The sequence below is a fragment of the Thalia democratica genome, chromosome 6 (genome assembly GCF_965202585.1).
Source record: "Thalia democratica chromosome 6, ktThaDemo2.hap1.1, whole genome shotgun sequence".
Classification (NCBI taxonomy): domain Eukaryota; kingdom Metazoa; phylum Chordata; class Thaliacea; order Salpida; family Salpidae; genus Thalia; species Thalia democratica.
In genome coordinates, this window is record NC_139170.1 from 42,943,986 (window position 1) to 42,963,082 (window position 19,097).

Genomic DNA, 19,097 nt, shown 5'->3' on the forward strand with positions numbered 1-19,097 from the left:
CAAAGCAAACATTTACCACAAGGGGATGAAATTCCTTCTTCATTATTAACTTCATGAGCTAATTTCTTGTAGTTAGTTAGTAAAGTTGCAATAGTCTGCGGTCGTTTGCATGTTATCATTACGTTTTGATTCAGTTGTTTTTCTCTTTCTGTTAATTTAAGCAAGTTTGGAAAGATTGTCGTCCAAATGCTTATGTTTTTGTTACATTCCTTCGTTCTTTTTGATGGTGGTCTGAACCGATCTTTCCATTTTTCTGTTTTTTCCAGCATCTCTACAACTAAACCCTCGCAAAAGTATGATTTTATGCACTTATCTTTTAATAGTTTCAAAGCTTCTAAATAGTCACAATCCCGTTCACACAATCTTCTTAATCTTATAGATTCGCTAAATACAATAGATTTGTAAATTGAGCGAGGATGATAAGATCTTCCATTGATGTAAACCCTATTGATAGCGGTAGGCTTTATGTAGTTTCTTACATAAAACCCGCGTTTTTCTTCTTCATCTATGATGTGATTTACATCTAAAAACTCCAACTCTTTGTTTTTACTTTGGTGAGAAATTTCTCTAAAAATAAGTTTTAAATCATACTTTTGAAACACAAATTTAAGTTTGTCTTTGATATTATCTGTGGTTGTTTTTGCTTGGGTAAAAAAGATAATGTCATCGATATAGCGCTTGAAAAGTATTGATGTTTTTTAAGTTTTTTTAACTTGTAAAATTATATGATGTAGCGCAATATTGGCAGTTGAAACAAAATTGTTATCTCCGGTAACAATTCCGTTTACTTGCGAATAGAATGATGTTCCGTTTTGCACTACTACATTTTCTAAACAAAACATTGTAAGATCGACTAAAGTTTTACTTACTTGTTTTGAATAGTTTGTGCACTTTTCAATTGCATTTGACAAACTAATTTTAACTAATTCTCGACTTATGTTAGGGTATAAGCCTTGTACATCTGCAGCGACTAAAAATATTTTTTGTTTATTCAAATAATTTTGCGGTAGACTTTTTTTCCATAAATCTAAATCTTCTAAAAAACTTTTGCTGTCTTTACAGTATTCATTTACATCATATTTACAAAAATTGATACTTATTGGTTTAAATAACATTTTAAATAACAATAACTAAATGAAAATAATATTAAAAAGCATTTTGAAAACATACGTGAAAAATTTAATGACTCGATTATAAATTTACATAAACTAAATTGCATAGATAATAAAATTTTAAGACATACAATCGGAATAAAACATAAAAATGGTATTTACTCAAAACTAAAAGGAACAATGGCCAAACACTTTCACTGTAACGAACCTGCATATGCTTACCCACTGTTTAAAACGCATAAATTAAACAACTCAGAAGTTTTGAATACAAACATTTTTGAAATACCAACTCGACTAGTACAATCTGCAGGTAACATAACCACTTCAAGAGTTACAAGCTTTTTAGAAATGTTATTTAAACCAATAAGTATTAATTTTTGTAAATATGATGTAAATGAATACTGTAAAGACAGCAAAAGTTATTTAGAAGATTTAGATTTATGGAAAAAAAGTCTACCGCAAAATTATTTGAATAAACAAAAAATATTTTTAGTCGCTGCAGATGTACAAGGCTTATACCCTAACATAAGTCGAGAATTAGTTAAAATTAGTTTGTCAAATGCAATTGAAAAGTGCACAAACTATTCAAAACAAGTAAATAAAACTTTAGTCAATCTTACAATGTTTTGTTTAGAAAATGTAGTAGTGCAAAACGGAACATCATTCTATTCGCAAGTAAACGGAATTGTTACCGGAGATAACAATTCTGTTTCAATTGCCAATATTGCGCTACATCATATAATATTACAAGTTAAAAAAACTTAAAAAACATCAATACTTTTCAAGCGCTATATCGATGACATTATCTTTTTTACCCAAGCAAAAACAACCACAGATAATATCAAAGACAAACTTAAATTTGTGTTTCAAAAGTATGATTTAAAACTTATTTTTAGAGAAATTTCTCACTAAAGTAAAAACAAAGAGTTGGAGTTTTTAGATGTCAATCACATCATAGATGAAGAAGAAAAAGGCGGGTTTTATGTAAGAAACTACATAAAGCCTACCGCTATCAATAGGGTTTACATCAATGGAAGATCTTATCATCCTCGCTCAATTTACAAATCTATTGTATTTAGCGAATCTATAAGATTAAGAAGATTGTGTGAACGGGATTGTGACTATTTAGAAGCTTTGAAACTATTAAAAGATAAGTGCATAAAATCATACTTTTGCGAGGGTTTAGTTGTAGAGTTGCTGGAAAAAACAGAAAAATGGAAAGATCGGTTCAGACCACCATCAAAAAGAACGAAGGAAAGTAACAAAAACATAAGCATTTGGACGACAATCTTTCCAAACTTGCTTAAATTAACAGAAAGAGAAAAACAATTGAATCAAAACGTAATGATAACATACAAACGACCGCAGACTATTGCAACTTTACTAACTAACTACAAGAAATTAGCTCATGAAGTTAATAATGAAGAAGGAATTTCATCCCCTTGTGGTAAATGTTTGCTTTGCAAAGATACAATGGTAAAGAAAACAAGCTTAGTAAAGTTAAAAAACAGAAAAACGATAAAATTGAAAAAAAACTTAAATTGCAAAAATTTTGGGATATATGCGGCGAAATGTAGTGAATGCGAAGAGTTCTATGTCGGCCAGACAATCACGTCCTTTTCGCAAAGATGGTGCTCTCACAGACACATCTGGAAGAGTACAACCACAGATGATGTTAGTGATAGAGCAGCACTTAAAATACATTACGCCAAAAAACACAAAACATCAAAAAAAGATTTAAAAGAAGCTTTTTCAATTATCTTTGTAGACACCACTAAAAATTATTCAGACTTAGATTTTTTAGAAAGTAAATGGATCAATAAACTCGAAGCAACAATAAATATAAACAAAACTATATTACCACTTTACAGATAATTGACTAGGTTACTAACATTTAACATGTTTTAGTATTTATAAAGTTTTTTGATTATACATTTCTAAATAACTTAACAAGTTAAGGTTATACGCCTTACTACTTTTATCGACTTATTTATTATGATTATTTACTCTATCTATTTTTGATTTTTTAACTTCAACCAACAATAAGCTCGATTACTATTTTTATTTATTTATTTTGATTTTACATTCTAAAATATTATAAAACATTAAATCAAACACATCAAAGTTTAACAATTTAATTTCTTTTAGTCTTTTGTCTTTGATTTTATTTCATATTTTTTTATTTTATATTTTATTTCAATTAGTTTTTGCCAGTTTAAACTAGAGATACTAATAAGATTTACTATTTGAAAAACTTTTAAATGACAGACTTTTAAAACATAGTTTACCTTAAAACTTGATTTATAGTTACGTAATAATATCCTTTTTTTGAACTTTTATATGCAAGAAAATTTTGAATTAATCAGTTCTAATTGTCTACTGAAGAAGATTTTGAAAGTACTTTAGGCAATATAACGTTTACTAATAAATTTGTAGATTTTTTTGTTAAATAAAAATAACTTTTTTATTTAAAAAGTTAGGAAGAAGAAATAAAAGATGTGATGCTTGCAGGTATAGGTGATGGTGATATTAGAAGACAAGTTCTTAGCACTAAAGATTTCTTATCTAGTTCATTGTTTATTGAAAGCAAGGAAATTGGTAGGTATGGAACGGAAAACTGACGTATTGAATCAGGGGTATCTTCCTTTCGATGTCTGAATAAGCAATGTCTCAATGTGGGAGATAAGCCTCAGTATGTCGTTTGTCAAAGCTGTAAGAAATTATTCTTTCCATTCAAACAAATGGGAACTCAGCATGTAAAACCTTTCAGATACTGTTTGTTTTGTTGGTGCAAACTTTCAAGAAAGGTTAATGCTGTTCAAATTCAAGATGGTAATTTCTGTTTTATGCAACAGTATACCCAGATAATGTCTTTACACGCTGATGAACAGATTATGTTGAATAACATTATATTTGAAAGAAAAAAATTGCGCCAAGTCAAATTCTTAGACCATCCACGTGCATCAATTAAAATTACTAAATACAGCACAAATAAGTTTATTGTGATAAATGCATTAGCTGATACTGGTGTAAAGTAAATTCTTTGGGGATGGAAAGACTTTCAAGATACTGGTTTTGGCTAATTTACTTGCTGTATCCTTCACAATTAGTGCTGTTAAGGGCATAGGGGGGTAAACACTCTTTTTTGGTTTTTGATCTTATTTTATATAGTTTTTACTAAGCTATAAGATGCTTTTTACAGATTTTAAAAATTCTAAATAATTTTTGAGATATAGCCAGTCAAAGTCAGAGGCAACAGTAGGATCCTTATGGGAGGCGCAAACTAAAACAGAAAATAACTAGAAATCACTAAAAATCTATCTTCTCCTACGTTTTTAGAGATAACTACCTCAAACTTTCAGGAAGTGTTCCTTGCAATATTTAAAATATTCTGTCCGAACAGATTTTAAAAAAATTAAAAAATAAAAATTTTATAACAGAAAAATGTTCTTTTTGTTTATTTTTTATATAAAAATATTTATATTTTTTAATTTTTTTAAAATCTGTTCCGACAGAATTTCCTCAATATATCAAGGAACATTTCCTGAAAAATTGAGGTAGTTATCTCAAAAAACGTAGGAGAAGATGGATTTTTAGCAAAATATTGTTTTAGTTTGCACCTCCCATAAGGAACCTATTGTTGCCTCCGACTTTGACCGGCTATATCTCAAAAATTATTTTTAATTTTTAAAACCTGTAAAAAGCATCTTGTAGCTTAGTAAAAACTATATAAAATAAGATAAAAACCAAAAAAGGGTGTTTACCCCCCCCCCCCCTATGCCCTTAATGAATAACCAATAAAAATTTTAGGAGCATTTAAAGCTACCTTAGTGGAACATCTCCAAAGAATCGGGTAATCAGCTGCAATGATGCTATGTCAGCAACCCAATAACTGGATTTTTGTTTTGCATCAAACAATGGTTGAGCTGCTAGTCATCCGTAATGATTTTCCCACTGTTGGTTTTCAGCAGCCTCATCAGTATTTTCATTTTGATTCAAAATTAAATGAAAAAGATCAAAGTAAGCTGAACTCAATTGATGCAACCTACAGTTGCCCAACAAAAATAAAAGTTACAGAGAAGGCCCAAATAAAGGTTTACAGCAGAGATTTACTGTCAATGAAGAAACCTATAGAAATTTCTTTCTAGATAACCCCAGATATCATTGCCTGATCGGAAAACAATAAGAGAACTTAGAGGCTTCCACCCAGGTGGTTAGAACTCTTTTAAACCACTGTTCGAAATTCATGCCAACACCATTCAAGGACCATAGCACGGAAAGTTTTTTTGGTGGCAGACTTCGATAGAAGACCGCTGAAAAAATACAAGATCTTTCAATTCAAGAACAGGGACATGAACTTAAATTGGAAAGATTTCAAGACGCCTACCAACCATATTTACCACAAAAGTTATCTGATCCTCCTACAAGTCCTTTTGAAAAGATATTTGCAGATTTTTTTCAGTTTGATAGAAACAATTTTTTAGCAGTGGGTGACAGATTGTCAGGCTGATCAGAAGTATTTTCTACACCTAGCAGAACCTCTCAAGCAGGTTCGTGTGGGTCGATTAAGTGTCTTTGAGACTTATTTTTCAGGTTTGGAGTACCTGAGAAGATATAGAGCGATGGTGGTCCAGAGTTCTTGTCCAGTTCAACAAGAAATTTTTAAAAACCTGGGATGTTACAAATCGAACAGCTTCCGCTTGTTATCCAAGATCAAACGGAAGAGCGAAAGTTGCTGTAAAGCAAGCAAAAACACTTCTATAGTCTAATATTAATGAATCTGGTAGCCTAGATATGATAAATTTATTGGTGCAATGCTTCATTTGAACAACACCCCTGACAGCAACTTTCAAGTGTCCCCGATTGAAATTATATACGGACGTCCGCTGCGAGATGGTTTCGCATTTAAAAAACTGGATAATTTTTCTAATCCCGCTGTGCCTCTTGTATTGAGAGAAGCATGGAAACTAAAAAAGAGACACTTTGTACAACATTCGTTAAATATGCAGAAGCATATATATAAACATATAAATAATCAACCATAAAGCTAGGAAGCTGCAACCTTTGTATGTTGGCAGTAGATGTTTACTGCAGAACCATCCGCGTAAAGGAGTGGTGATGGAAAAGCTTCCACATTATCAATTTGTAGTGAGATATTGATGGCTCACGGAGACTGACGCGTAGAACAGAAGGTTCCCAAGGCTGTACAACCCAGTCTCAACAAATATTGAAACAAAAGTATTCAGTGGTTGGCAGAAAAATCTACCCAGCTCACCCAAGGGCAACGTACGTCATCAACATCCTGATTCTCTTGTAGAGATTACAGAAGACTTTAACAGTGCCAATACCAGTGATACACGTGAGAATGAAAGAGACGAGTTAAATGAGCACATGCCTGCTCCTTCAGTCCCAATAGAAAATAAGGTGTAATTTGCCTTGAGTAAGTTAAAAGATTTCAATGTACCAAGAAAGCTTGAGAGTTGCATACTCTAAAGTAGAAGGAAGAGTACTTCAAATGAGCTGGGGGAATGTGGCAGAATTTAATAATATCTCATTTTACTATATATCAGTGTTCATATGTTATGTGTGTTTATATTTATACTCATTATCGTTTTAAAATTTTAATTGTTAATAAAGTATTTAAACACAAGGAGTTTTATATCAGTAATAATTTGTAAGGCGGCAAAACAGGTATATGTGTAATTCATAGTTTAAAGAGAGTATTTCACGTAAGAGAGGGGATTATTTCAGAAATTAGTGCTAAGGGGGCGATTATGAAAAGGAGGTTGGGAAACCCTGTTCCATATAAAAACACATTTACAATTAATTTATAAGTATAAAAAACATTATAATGACAAAAACAACAACTTCATTTAAATTTTTTGGAAAATTTTTCACTGTGGATGTGAAATAATTAACAAATATTTTATACTAAATATTTATTTAAACCAGGAATTCCAAAACTTTTTAACAAATACCATCTTTAGAGAAATTAGAAAGCTATGGACCCCTTCACCAAGTTTACTCAAAAAACTACCGTTTAAAACAGCTGAGACTTTTTTTTTTGCTCTTCAGTAACAACTCCAGAAAACATAGTGTAAGTTTCAAATTATGACCTCATGGCCCCTTGAATGTCTTTCATGGCCCACTTTCGGAAACCCTGATTTAAACATTATACTTAACATCAAATACCATAAAAAATACATGTAGTATTAATTTAATTTTAGTTGAGTTTAAAGTATAGAACTATATTAAAAGATGTAAAAAAAATAAAAATAAGTTATAGTCGTGGTTTTAACAAAAGAAAAAAATAAACTGCCAAAAATTACTAAATTTTTTTATAAATTTTAGATTAAATATCTAAAATATAAACACAAATTAAAACATTAAAACTGGTCCTTTCCAAAAAATTTAACCTGGTAGCTAAAAAAGTTGTATCATAAAAGAATTTTAAAAAAATTGCACATAAAAGCTAACTTATACATTCTGTATTAAAGTATTACAGTTAATATTGATTCTAAAATCTTATGTCATATTTATGTAAATATCGTATGAAAACTTTTGAGTACATACAAGATTGCCAAATAATTTTGAAATTTTTTCTCCGGGTTTTCAAAAGTACACATTTTTGGTTTTATATTTAGTTTAAAGTTTAGTTTAAGGTAAGAAACTGTATTAAATAGTACATAAAACATTATAAATATACTATAAAGCTATTTTAATTTAAATATTTTTTTTTAATGCCATAGGGGGTTAGTCATGTTTTTTACAAATTTGTCTCATTTTATAGAGTTTTTCTAGGCTTCAGGATGCTTTAAATCTTTTTTAAAAATTTTAATTATTTTTTTGAGATATGACCAGTCAAAGTCGGGCCGCATAATAGGTTCCCTATGGGAAGGGAAAACTAAAACAGAAAAAAAGGACTATTTTATTTAAAATCTATCTCCTCCTACATTTTTTAAGCAATCTTCGTCAAACTTTTACAGTCTAATCTTTACACAATAACAAAAAAACGTTAACTTGGACTTTAAGAAAATTTTTGTAAAAATTTAATTAAAAAAAAAAGATATCTTTTTTAATTTTTTACATAAAATTTTTACTTTTTTTATTGATAAAATTCATAAGTAAAGTTTTTTCTTTTAATATAAGGAACATTTCCTGAAAACTTGAAGAAGATTGCTTGAAAATAAAAGAAGGAGATGGATTTTCAGTGATTTTTAAAATTTTCAAGAAAATTGACCCCAAAAGTTTGCGGTCCATACGTTTGTATTGGAAACTTTTTTTCAAATAAAATATTTTAAAAGTTAAATGATATTTCTAAATTCTATAAAAACTGGCTTGTAGCTTGTACTTAAAGCTTTTGTATAATAGCCAAAGTCAACTTTTGTAAAAAAGAGTGTTTTACCCCCTCCCCCCTATGGCCTTAATGGAAAAAACTTTTGATGATGACAAAATTTTTATCTGTATGATAGATTTTTGTGTCAAACCGAAATTTAACTACTTAATATGTGAAAATTGTTAAAAATTCCATGTTTTTCCAGGTTTTTTTAGTAATTTTTGTTTAAAATTTAACTTTTTTTTCAAAATTTCTAAAATCCACGCTTTTCCAGGTTTTTTAGCTTAAATTTTCCAACATATAATAATGTTTTAACATATAATATAATTATAACATATATAATGAACAACGCAATTAACATTTACATTACCCATCATTAATACAAAAATTTAAAAATTGAATAAATATCTGAACTAAAATTTAGATAAAAGAATATAATAAATAGTGCAATGATCATTTACATACCCCAAGATTAAAATACAAATGTAAAAATTGTACGAAATAGGATATGAAGGAAAATAAAGATTATTGCAGATGACATTTAAATATCCCATAATTGAAACATAAATAAAAAGGCGATATTATTTTAAATGAGCATGTATTAGGCCAAATGTAGGTAAAGAAAGACCAAAGTTTTTTTGGGTACGCACTTTTGCTTTGCCTTCAAAATGTGTACCTAAGCGGCAGGTTACTGTACTTAGTTTAGATTGATTGCAATATTTAACTCCTAGATTTCTTATGACTTCCTGAATTTCTTTTAGTTTTAAAATAGACTGATAAATTTTTAAATTAGTATTCTAACCAGGCTAAAATAACATTTTCTTGACAAACCATAGTGTAATACGACAAAAAGAGTACAATCCTATAAAATAATAAAATAAAAGTGATACAACTATCTTTAAGTTGTTACTATTCAATTGTGTAACTAAATACTAAAATTATTTTGCTTTTCAGACAAACAGTTTTAGTTCGCAACTTGAATAAAATTTAAGGAACTAATATTTGAGATGTAAAATTTTTGAACGAAACCTGAATTGATCTAGTATGGTCATCAGCTACGAAACAGTTTTACAAGTCGTTTGACTTATATATAAAAACTTTTAAAAATGTAAAACAGCGATTATTTACTCTATTGAAATTCAATTAAAAGTTTGTAAAGCAGCTGAATTTTAATCACGAACGTTAACTTAGCTCGACTAGCATTTTCTTGTAATTTCTAAAAAATGTCCAAGCTTTAAGCCCAATTGTTTTCCCTATCTTTAAAGCTAACTATAGTTTTTATTCTAGAGAACACTCCTTTGCCTTATATAAAAATTAAAGGGGCTTGACTTTACAAGTTGGGCCCCTTTGAAAAAGATTTTTTTTTTTTACTCCAACTGATGTTTTTTGCGAAAAAATACTATTTCTTTTTTTTTTTTTATTCTTACTTTGCTGTGTTTTTAAGGGTCGGTGATCGTTTTCAAATTTCTAATATTTTAATAATACATAAAAATACCCCCGACAGTAAATTTCAAAGACCCTCAATTTTCTGACGGTCACTGTAGCAAAAAAGTACTTTTATTAACTTTTTTAATACACTTTATTATAATTATTTTAAATGGTACACGCTTTTTATGTAAGACATGACCCATGTACATTTTACTAAAATTATCATTATTTGAACATGAAACCCCTCATATTTCTTTTATGAGGGATTATATGTTCAAACAATGATAATTTTAGTGAAACGTACATAGGTCATGTATTTAACCTTAATTTTAAAAAAATTCAAGTCTTTTTCGGTCTTAGTGTTTTTTTTTGTTATATAAATGTGATAATATTTTGTAAATATATAAGGCCATAGGGGGTTAAGATTATTTATACAAGTCTATATAATTATAAAGATATTCAATTTAGCTAGCAGCAGCTTTTTACGATTTCCTAAAGTTCAAACTATTTTTGAGAAAAATAAGTACAAAATGGCAAAATTATTAGCTTTTTTATGAAAGGACTAAAAAAATGGCAAAAAAAAATTCCTTATGTAAAAATAATAAGTTTAAAGTTATGTACTGGACAAAAGAGAATATTTTTTATTTATTAATTGAGCTACTAAACATTGGATAAAAGACTAGTATACTTATGACTAGAAGACTGTGTCTTCTTAAAGTAGCTTAAACTACATAGTATTGCTTACAATACTAGATGATGTTTCAAAGTAGTTGATAACTGTCTATCATTGTAAAACATAAATTACTTTAAATATATTTAGCCCTGTTTAACAAGACGACATGAAAACTAAATTTTTAAAAAATAACGTAAGTGAGGACTTTTTAATTTCCTAATTTATTATATAAAATGTGCCACTTAAAATTTTAATACTTGATTTAATCAATTTAACTATGCCACTCTCACTCATCTGAGTTTAAACTTAGGGTCATGGCCTTCCAAAGATGAAGTCGGTGATGATGGCTACTGGCAAGCCAACGTAGGGAACTAAAAACTTGGCTTTTCCAATCACGTTGTCACCTTCCAACCAATTGCGGTACAAAAACTTGCTGTCGTCTTCCTTATTGTTGTCCCCTTTTGTTAGAAGCTTCACTTTTCCATCGTGACTGTTTGAATTAAAAATTGTTGTAAAACTTTGTGTTGAAATGTGACCTGATGTCAATAGGATGTTGAAAAGTTTTTTAAGATATTTAAGAAACGTTTAAAACTATTACATTTTTCATTTTAATAAACTTATTTAGCAGTTACAGCTTTTCCAATTATATTTAATCTGTATCGAAGATAAAATGAAAAGGAAAACTGTTTGAAAAACTTAATTGATTGTGATGAAATTATATAGTGTTATAAAAAACAAAACAGTCAAAATTAAGTTAAAAACTAAGTAATCTGATAAACTGTCAACAAAACAATTTTTCAATTTCTGCTACTTTTGTGTTTCACTTCAGTTTTTATTGTTTGATTAGCATTAATTCTAAGCTATAAGACTTAACTTGTACTCACTTCTTAGCAACTTTGAAGTTATTCACAACTTAAAAGTTCTAACTGGTGAAAATTTATGTCACGATCAAAAAAATCTCCATGTACTTTATGAACTCTTTCAAACAACTAACTAGATGTCTTTCTTATGTACAACATTAAGAACAATTATAAAGTTATAAAGAGGTTTACACTAGAGTGCTTATTTTTTTGGCCACTTTTGATTTTCCGACTGGAAAAAAAATTGTGTTTTATAAATATTAATAAAACACCCTGTGCAAAATTTTAGATGATTTGAAGAAACTTTCACCTTGGCAAAAACCAATTTTCTAAAAACCACCCCACTGCAAAATGTATGGGATCCAAAAAATACAACTTTGGAGTCTTAAGCTGAAAATGTTTATACATGTGGCTAATTATCACACAAACACATTAAAAACAATTTAAACAAATTAAAAAATATATATAATAGAATTTCTTAATTTTATGTAATTTCTATCACTTTGTGTAAGTTTTCTTATATTTCCAGATTTTTATTCAAAAACCAATAAATACTACCATAAAAATTTCTAAAAACTGTTTCAAATTGTTCTTAATGTGTTTGTGTGATAATTAGCCACATGTATAAACATTTTCAGCTTAAGACTCCAAAGTTGTATTTTTTGGATCCCATACATTTTGCATTGGGTGGTTTTTATATTTTAATGATATTTCCAAAGCACAAATTTTTTTCCAGCAAGAAAATCAAAAGTGACCGAAAAAAAGCACCCTAGCATACACAAGTTGGCTTCATAACTTAGAATTAAAGTTAATGTACAAAAAAGAAAATTTTGTAATTTTTACTTACAAATGGTTATTAAATACAACAAAATGCTTTCTATTAATAGAACTTAAGACAGAAAAAATGTATGAAATCAAACATGGGCTTTGTTTCAAACAGCTTAAGAAATTAACCTTTCATGTACTCTCATGACTCTGTGAATAATTGGAGTATCTTCGCCATCAACATTGAAAACAATAATCTCACCAGCTTGAATTTTGTCACCTTCAAAATTTGTTATGAAAATAATGTCTCCTCTGTAGAATGCAGGTTCCATACTTCCACTGAAAGTTCAATTCAAATATTGTTTGGCAAATTATATAAAAACATGATCTTCATTATGAACATAATTGTATTACTTTGATATAATTATGGTAATTTGGGTGTTAATAATCAAGATATGGTAATTTCATATTCAACTTTGTAAACTTGCATAATACTTAAATAAAAATTTACTAAGTTACTAGCCAAATAATTTTTTTTTGAATATGTACATATAAAACCAGTAAATACTAGTTTTAACAAGTTTGTGGATAATAATTGAATAACCTGAGTATATTTTAAAAAACAAATAAAGAAATATATATATTTTTTTATTAAAAGAATTATATTATTTAGTTTTATGAAACCAAAATATTTGCAGTTTTTTTTTTCTTAAAACTTAACATCTTATCTTAAATACTTAAAAGAAGATATTTTTTAATAGCAATGATATTCAATATATTTGCTTACTAAAAATTAGTGTATCTTTAGATATTATTATATACTTTGGATACTATAAAAACATAAGTATATTTCTTAATTTAAAACTATATGAAATAGTCAATTAAACGTTAGTAAATAGCCAAAAATATTTTAAACTTAACTATTTAGTTTTTACACTAATGATAATTACTTTCTATAAGGGGGTAACAGATTTATTGCTGTAAAGTCTAGCTTTTGCAGAGAGTTTAGTTGACTTTAGAATAGTTAATACTATTTATTTATAACTCAGGTGCCAATGGATTTTGAGAAATTTCATCCAAGTTTTTAAAGTAAACGTATTTGGATCTATGTTTAGTTTAAAGTTAAGTTTAAGGTTAAAAACTGTGTTAAGTAGTATAAAAACATTGAAAAGATAATGAAAAGCTTCTTTAAATGTATTTTTTATGAAAAAATTTGATGATTTCAAAATAGATATGTATGTAGATATTTATGTATATGATATATTTTTTGTGTTAAATAAAAATTTTACAGGTACTTATGAGAAAATTGATTGAAACTCCAGGTTTTTTAGTGCTTTTTGTTCAAAATCCCAAGTTTTTCCTTTTTTTTTCATTATTTCTCAAACTCCAGGTTTTTTAGCCCAAATAGTCAGTTTCCAGGTTTTCCCAGGATTCCAGGTTTTGTGGTAACCCTGTTATAACTACACTTTGTAGAAGATTGCTAATATCACAAATAAAAATATTAATGAGAAAAACTTCTATGCATAAATCTTTAAAAAATACACCTCATATAAAACCTAAATGTCTGTATAAACTTATATTTATTAGGTTTAAGTACTAAATATTTAATACCTTAGAACAACAGTGAGTGGACGATCTACACCTATGACACACTTCAAACATTTCTGCATCATCATAACAATAGCAAAAAACATGAGAAAATTCAGTACTTGGTAGTACACCTGATAAAATATTTGAGGTTTAAAAAGTATATGAAATTTTGCACACATATTTTATGCTGTAAATTCAAAAAGCACATTGGATACAATGTAGATTGCTTTGCAGTAATAAAAACAATATTTAAAATATCTACAACCTACTTTGTTTCACCCTTAAAAATTTTATACATAGTTCTTAACAAGTTCTAGTCTACTTGGAAAAAAAGAATCAAAAAATAAAAGTATCTTAAATTAGCATTCGAAAAAAATATAGCTTTGTTAAGCTCTAAATAGTTAAATGAGTAAACAAACTGCAAGTAGCTTCTTTACAGTAAAATATTATATTATATTTTAGTTTTTTTGAAGTTTTTTTTCTTCATAAATCAAAATTTAAACAGTGTATATCATATCATAACACAGTAAATTAGTTTTTTGTTTAACTTGTAAGTAGGTTAAAAAACAAAATAAACTTTTTGAAAAAAAATACTTTGATTTTTATAGTCTTTACATGGTTTGAAAATATTTTGATATAGAGTTTAACTAAACACTTTAGCTTAAGGCTTTGAATTTAATTTAAAACTAGTTTGTATTTTACAATTGATTTTAAAACTTATTTTTTGACTAAGTTAAACTAAATCTCAAATTGAACAAATGATATTAAATTTAATTTAGATATGAAAAAAATGCATTTTTTTACAAGCTTCAAACAAAATAAAATATGAAAAATCTTCAAGCAAACAATTTTTTTTAATTTTTAAAATGACATTAGTAAATGCAAAAAGCTTAAACAAAAACATACGTATAATATGTTTCATTTATTTTACATTACTAAATATCTTATAAAACAAAAAAATTACCTGACGTTTATTCATCTTTTTTAACCGTCCAAAATTAATCCCTAACTGATTTACTACAAAATCCATTTTCATTTTATATTAAGTCTAAAAGTTTTATTATTTATTTAGAGCAAGTTAAGTTAATAAAATAATAAATTCAGCCAGAAACTTATCTATTAATAAATTATTAAATCCAGTACTTTTATATGTAATACGCATCATTATGTAGTTTACAGCTAAATTTTTTTCATACTTAGTTGTTTTAAGATATAATACAATTGCGCAGTAGGGTACTTATTTTTACTGCTACTTTAGAGTTTCTAGGTGGAAAAAATGTATGTTTTGGAAATATCATAAATACACCCTGTGCAAAATTTTACAAGATTTGAAGAAACTTTCACCTTACCACCAACTGGTTTTCTAAAAAACACCCCAATGCAAAATGTCCAAGATCAAAAGAAAAATTTAATTCATGGCTGAAAAATTGTTTACATGTGGCAAGTTATCACACAAATGCATTGTGAACAATTTAAAACAACTAAAGAAATTTTTATGGTGGCATTTCTTGTTTGTAAAAAATTAACTGGAATTTCAAGATATTTTACAAAAAGTGATAAAAATTACATAAAAACAAGAAATGCCACTATGAAACTTTCTTCAAGTTGATTTAAATTGTTCACAATGTGTTTGTGTGATAATTAGCAACATGTAAAAATAAACCAGCTAAAAATTTTAAGGTCACTCTTTTTGGATCCCATACATTTTGCATTGGGGTTGTCTTTATAAAATCAGTTGGTGTCAGCATGAAAGTTTCTTTAAATCATCTAAAAACTTGTATAGGGTGTTTTTATAATATTTTGAAAAGATAAAAATGTTTCCAGTCAGAAACTCAAAAGTAGCTGCAAAAATAAGCAACCTATTGTGCAGTGTACACAAATCATTGCTCAAAATTCTTTAAACAGAAAATAAAAAATTAATAATTAATAAGTGTTGACAATTTGAGTGGGAGAAAATAGAATAAAAAATTATAGAAAACTATAACTTAAAACTTAGCTTAAAGCATGGGTCAGCAGACACTTGGTTTTTGTGGGACAGATTTTGAAAATAAAAATCTTCAGGGTCCACAGTTGTAGTCTTACTTTCACATTTTTTTAACTGTCCCATATATTATATCTAGGACCTTTTTATTTTATTTTTTTACTCTTCACTTTAAACCCCAAAATATGTAGCGTAAGTAAGACTAAAAAAATAGTTAAAGTCTCAAATTTCCAGTAAGTTGTTCATGAGGTCTTGCAAACAAAAATATAAATGTCCAGACTTTTCAAAACAACTTATTTAAAAACTATACTTGATCTATTTAAATTTTGTTATATACTTCTTAGTTTAAGATTTTAGATGTTACTTTTAGCTCTTTTAAACATAACTGACTTAATTTAAAGTACAACTTTGTCACTAGACATAAAGATTCTAACTCACCAAAGTTCCTAATTAATTCTAATTGTTAAAATACGTAAAACACTTAGTTTCACTTTGTTCAGGGTTACCACATTTCAAGTCAAAAAAAACTGTTTTGAGTGACCTTAAACTTTTATGAGTAGTCCTTAGTTTTATCAATCTTGAAAAAAATTATTTTACTTTTCAAAGTTAACAAAAAATGAAGTTCTTCAACATAAGTGTTATAAAATAACAAATTATTGCAATTAAGTTTTATTCAAAATCTATAAAAAACTGTACTGAGATTTTATTTTTGAATATTAAAACTACTCTGAGTTTTCTATTAAAAAGCAAAACAATAGTGAGTCAGCCTGAGTTTTTAAACAACATCAAAATATTTTGAGTTGTCCTAGTCATCCTGAGGTTTTTTTTTTGAGTTTCCTAAGTAACCTAAGTGTGGCAACCCTGTAAGTTAGTAATATAGTATTTTTGATTGAAATTGCAACTACTCAAAATAAAAATATAAGCCAGTTATTAATAAAATACTATTAACAAGCTTAAAAACTGAAAAAAAGGTATTAACAATTAAAAAAATATATATATTTTATTCCCCAATTAAGATCCCAGGATAACTACTTGAATTTTTAAATTTATATGCTTGTGGACCATTTTTTTACCTTTTACGGGCCAAAACAGTATCCCATTTATAAAAAAAAAACAGTACTTTTACCCTTAATGGACCACATGTATACAGGCCACAGTTTGCCTACCCCCTGCTTAAATTTAGCATTAAATTTATTTTAAATAATTTGATTAAAGCAAGCTTTACAATTTCAAACTTCAAATTTATAGAATTAGAGTTATAAAAATTTTAATTTTTTTTAAAGGACTCTTACTATTGGTATAAACTCTTGTCAACACTTTAGCAAGTTAGTAAATCTAATATTTTATCTTAATATGACCCAATAAGTAATTAGCTTCTCAATAAACTATAAGTATAAAAGTACTTATAAGTGTTTTTTAATAAAATAATCACTTACTTTATAAGATTTAATTTTCATTTAGCACATCAACAACTTAAAAAACTTTTTCAGACACAACTGAAAAATTAAAACTCTGAACTTTACATTTCATTTAAATTATATATTTATTTCATCTAAATAACACCTACAAACACTGTTTAAAACTAAAAAACATAAACAAAGTTATAGTTTGCACGTTTGCTACTTTAAATATATAAAAATTTCTCTTTTTACAATACCTAGTTCAAATATTGTTTGAGTTTATGCAAAATAAGAACAACAAAAATCTAATACAGGGATCTAGTACAGGGGTCACTTGAACAGGGGTTTTTTTAAAAATAAGAGTTTTTAGGTTTATTTTTAGTTTAAAGCTAATTTTAAAATCAAAAACTGTGCTGAGTAGTATAACAACACTAAAAAGATACTGTGAAGCTACTTAAAATGTGTTTTTTAATTAAAAAGAATTTTGATTCTGAAAAAAAAAAATTAACTTGTATGGTATATTCTTCTTGTCAAATTAGAATTTTACTACTAAACATGTAAAAATTGTTCAAAATTATAATTTTTTTAGTGAACTTTGTTCAAAATACCCAGATTATTTTCAAAATATTTCAAATTTTTCCATGTTTTTTAGCCTAAATTGTCAAATTGCAGATTTTACAGTGTTTTTCCAGGATTACAGATTTTTTGAGCCTGTAAATAAAACTTTTTATAAATAAGATCAAAAATTTAAATATTAATAAAAGTCTAAACATGCCCCTGTTAAGTTTTAGTAGAAAATCTAGAAAATTTCACAATTTTAAAACATATACATAATAAATTAAGAGCTTAGTAAGTTTACTTAAATGATGTTAATTTTCATATCTTTACTAAACAGCAAAAATGCTTAGATTAGTTATAAATGATTTACAAACTTTTTATTTAGCATTTAAATTCAAATTTGAATTTGGTAGTTAGTAAACACAAGCTAAACTGTTTTCATTCATGCATTTAAAACAATATGGGTTTTATAAATCTTCTTTTATTTACCAGCGCAACTTTCTAAAGATAAGAAAAAAAAAGTTAATATTATTTTATTTGTATTCGACCTTTCAACATTTAATTCGGAAACTTTAAAAAAAACATCAGGATTCCTACGCTATCAAGCCATAATGTTAATTGAATAAGAAAAAAATTTAAACTTTAAATATTTAAGAAAATTAAATTAAAAATAACTAAATAACTTCTTTTTGGTACTAACTTTATATAAAAGTTTGAGACAAGAATTCATTTTGCAGTTTATTCTATTTTTTGTGAACTAGAAATTTTCCAATCTACCCTTTTTAATAGTTCTTGTAGATAACTAAATAGATTTTTGTAAGTTAGTAAAATTAATAAAATTGTAAGATTATGGGTCAAAATAGGTGTTTTACAAAATTCTATTTAGTTATCTACACTATTAAAAAGGGTAGATTGAAAAATTTTTAGTTCACAAAATGAAAAAAAACAGCAAAAAGAATTGTTGTCTCAAATTTTAATATAAATTAGAATTATTTTAAGCAAATTAAAATTTGATTTTATTAATTACATAGCACTAGACAGATTATTACATAGCACTGACAATACAGTTGTTGCAAACTAACAAATCTTTAAAAACATTCTATCTATACAGCTCAGTTGCATGAGTTGAATAATTCTTAACGTTCAACAAACGCTTTTGTGTTTTAATTCTAGTTTAACATATTATTTTATTCAGATGACAAAAACATAAACAAAATATGTTTTCACTAAGAGTTTACATTAAAACTATATCGGTTAGAAGCAAGAATATGTTAGATTTAAACTTTTTTTATTAAAACCTTTAAAGCTTTTATATTATTCATATTCTCTATAAGTGCAAAAATACTTTTGTAGTTTAATTTTAATAAAACAGCAGTTTTTAGTGATCTGCACAG

The 19,097-nt window shown here is 27.1% G+C and overlaps 1 protein-coding gene across 1 annotated transcript; it reads right to left on the reverse strand.

Annotated features, from left to right (window-relative positions):
- Window positions 1-10,861: 10,861 nt before the first annotated feature.
- LOC145839098 (signal peptidase complex catalytic subunit SEC11C-like) lies at window positions 10,862-14,800 on the reverse strand. The gene is made up of 4 exons (XM_082946708.1): window positions 14,729-14,800; window positions 13,786-13,895; window positions 12,364-12,513; window positions 10,862-11,039 (listed from the first exon to the last, which is right to left on the reverse strand). Exons 1-4 carry the CDS (start codon window positions 14,798-14,800, stop codon window positions 10,862-10,864), a joined length of 510 nt encoding a protein of 169 aa, XP_082802834.1.
- Window positions 14,801-19,097: the final 4,297 nt, after the last annotated feature.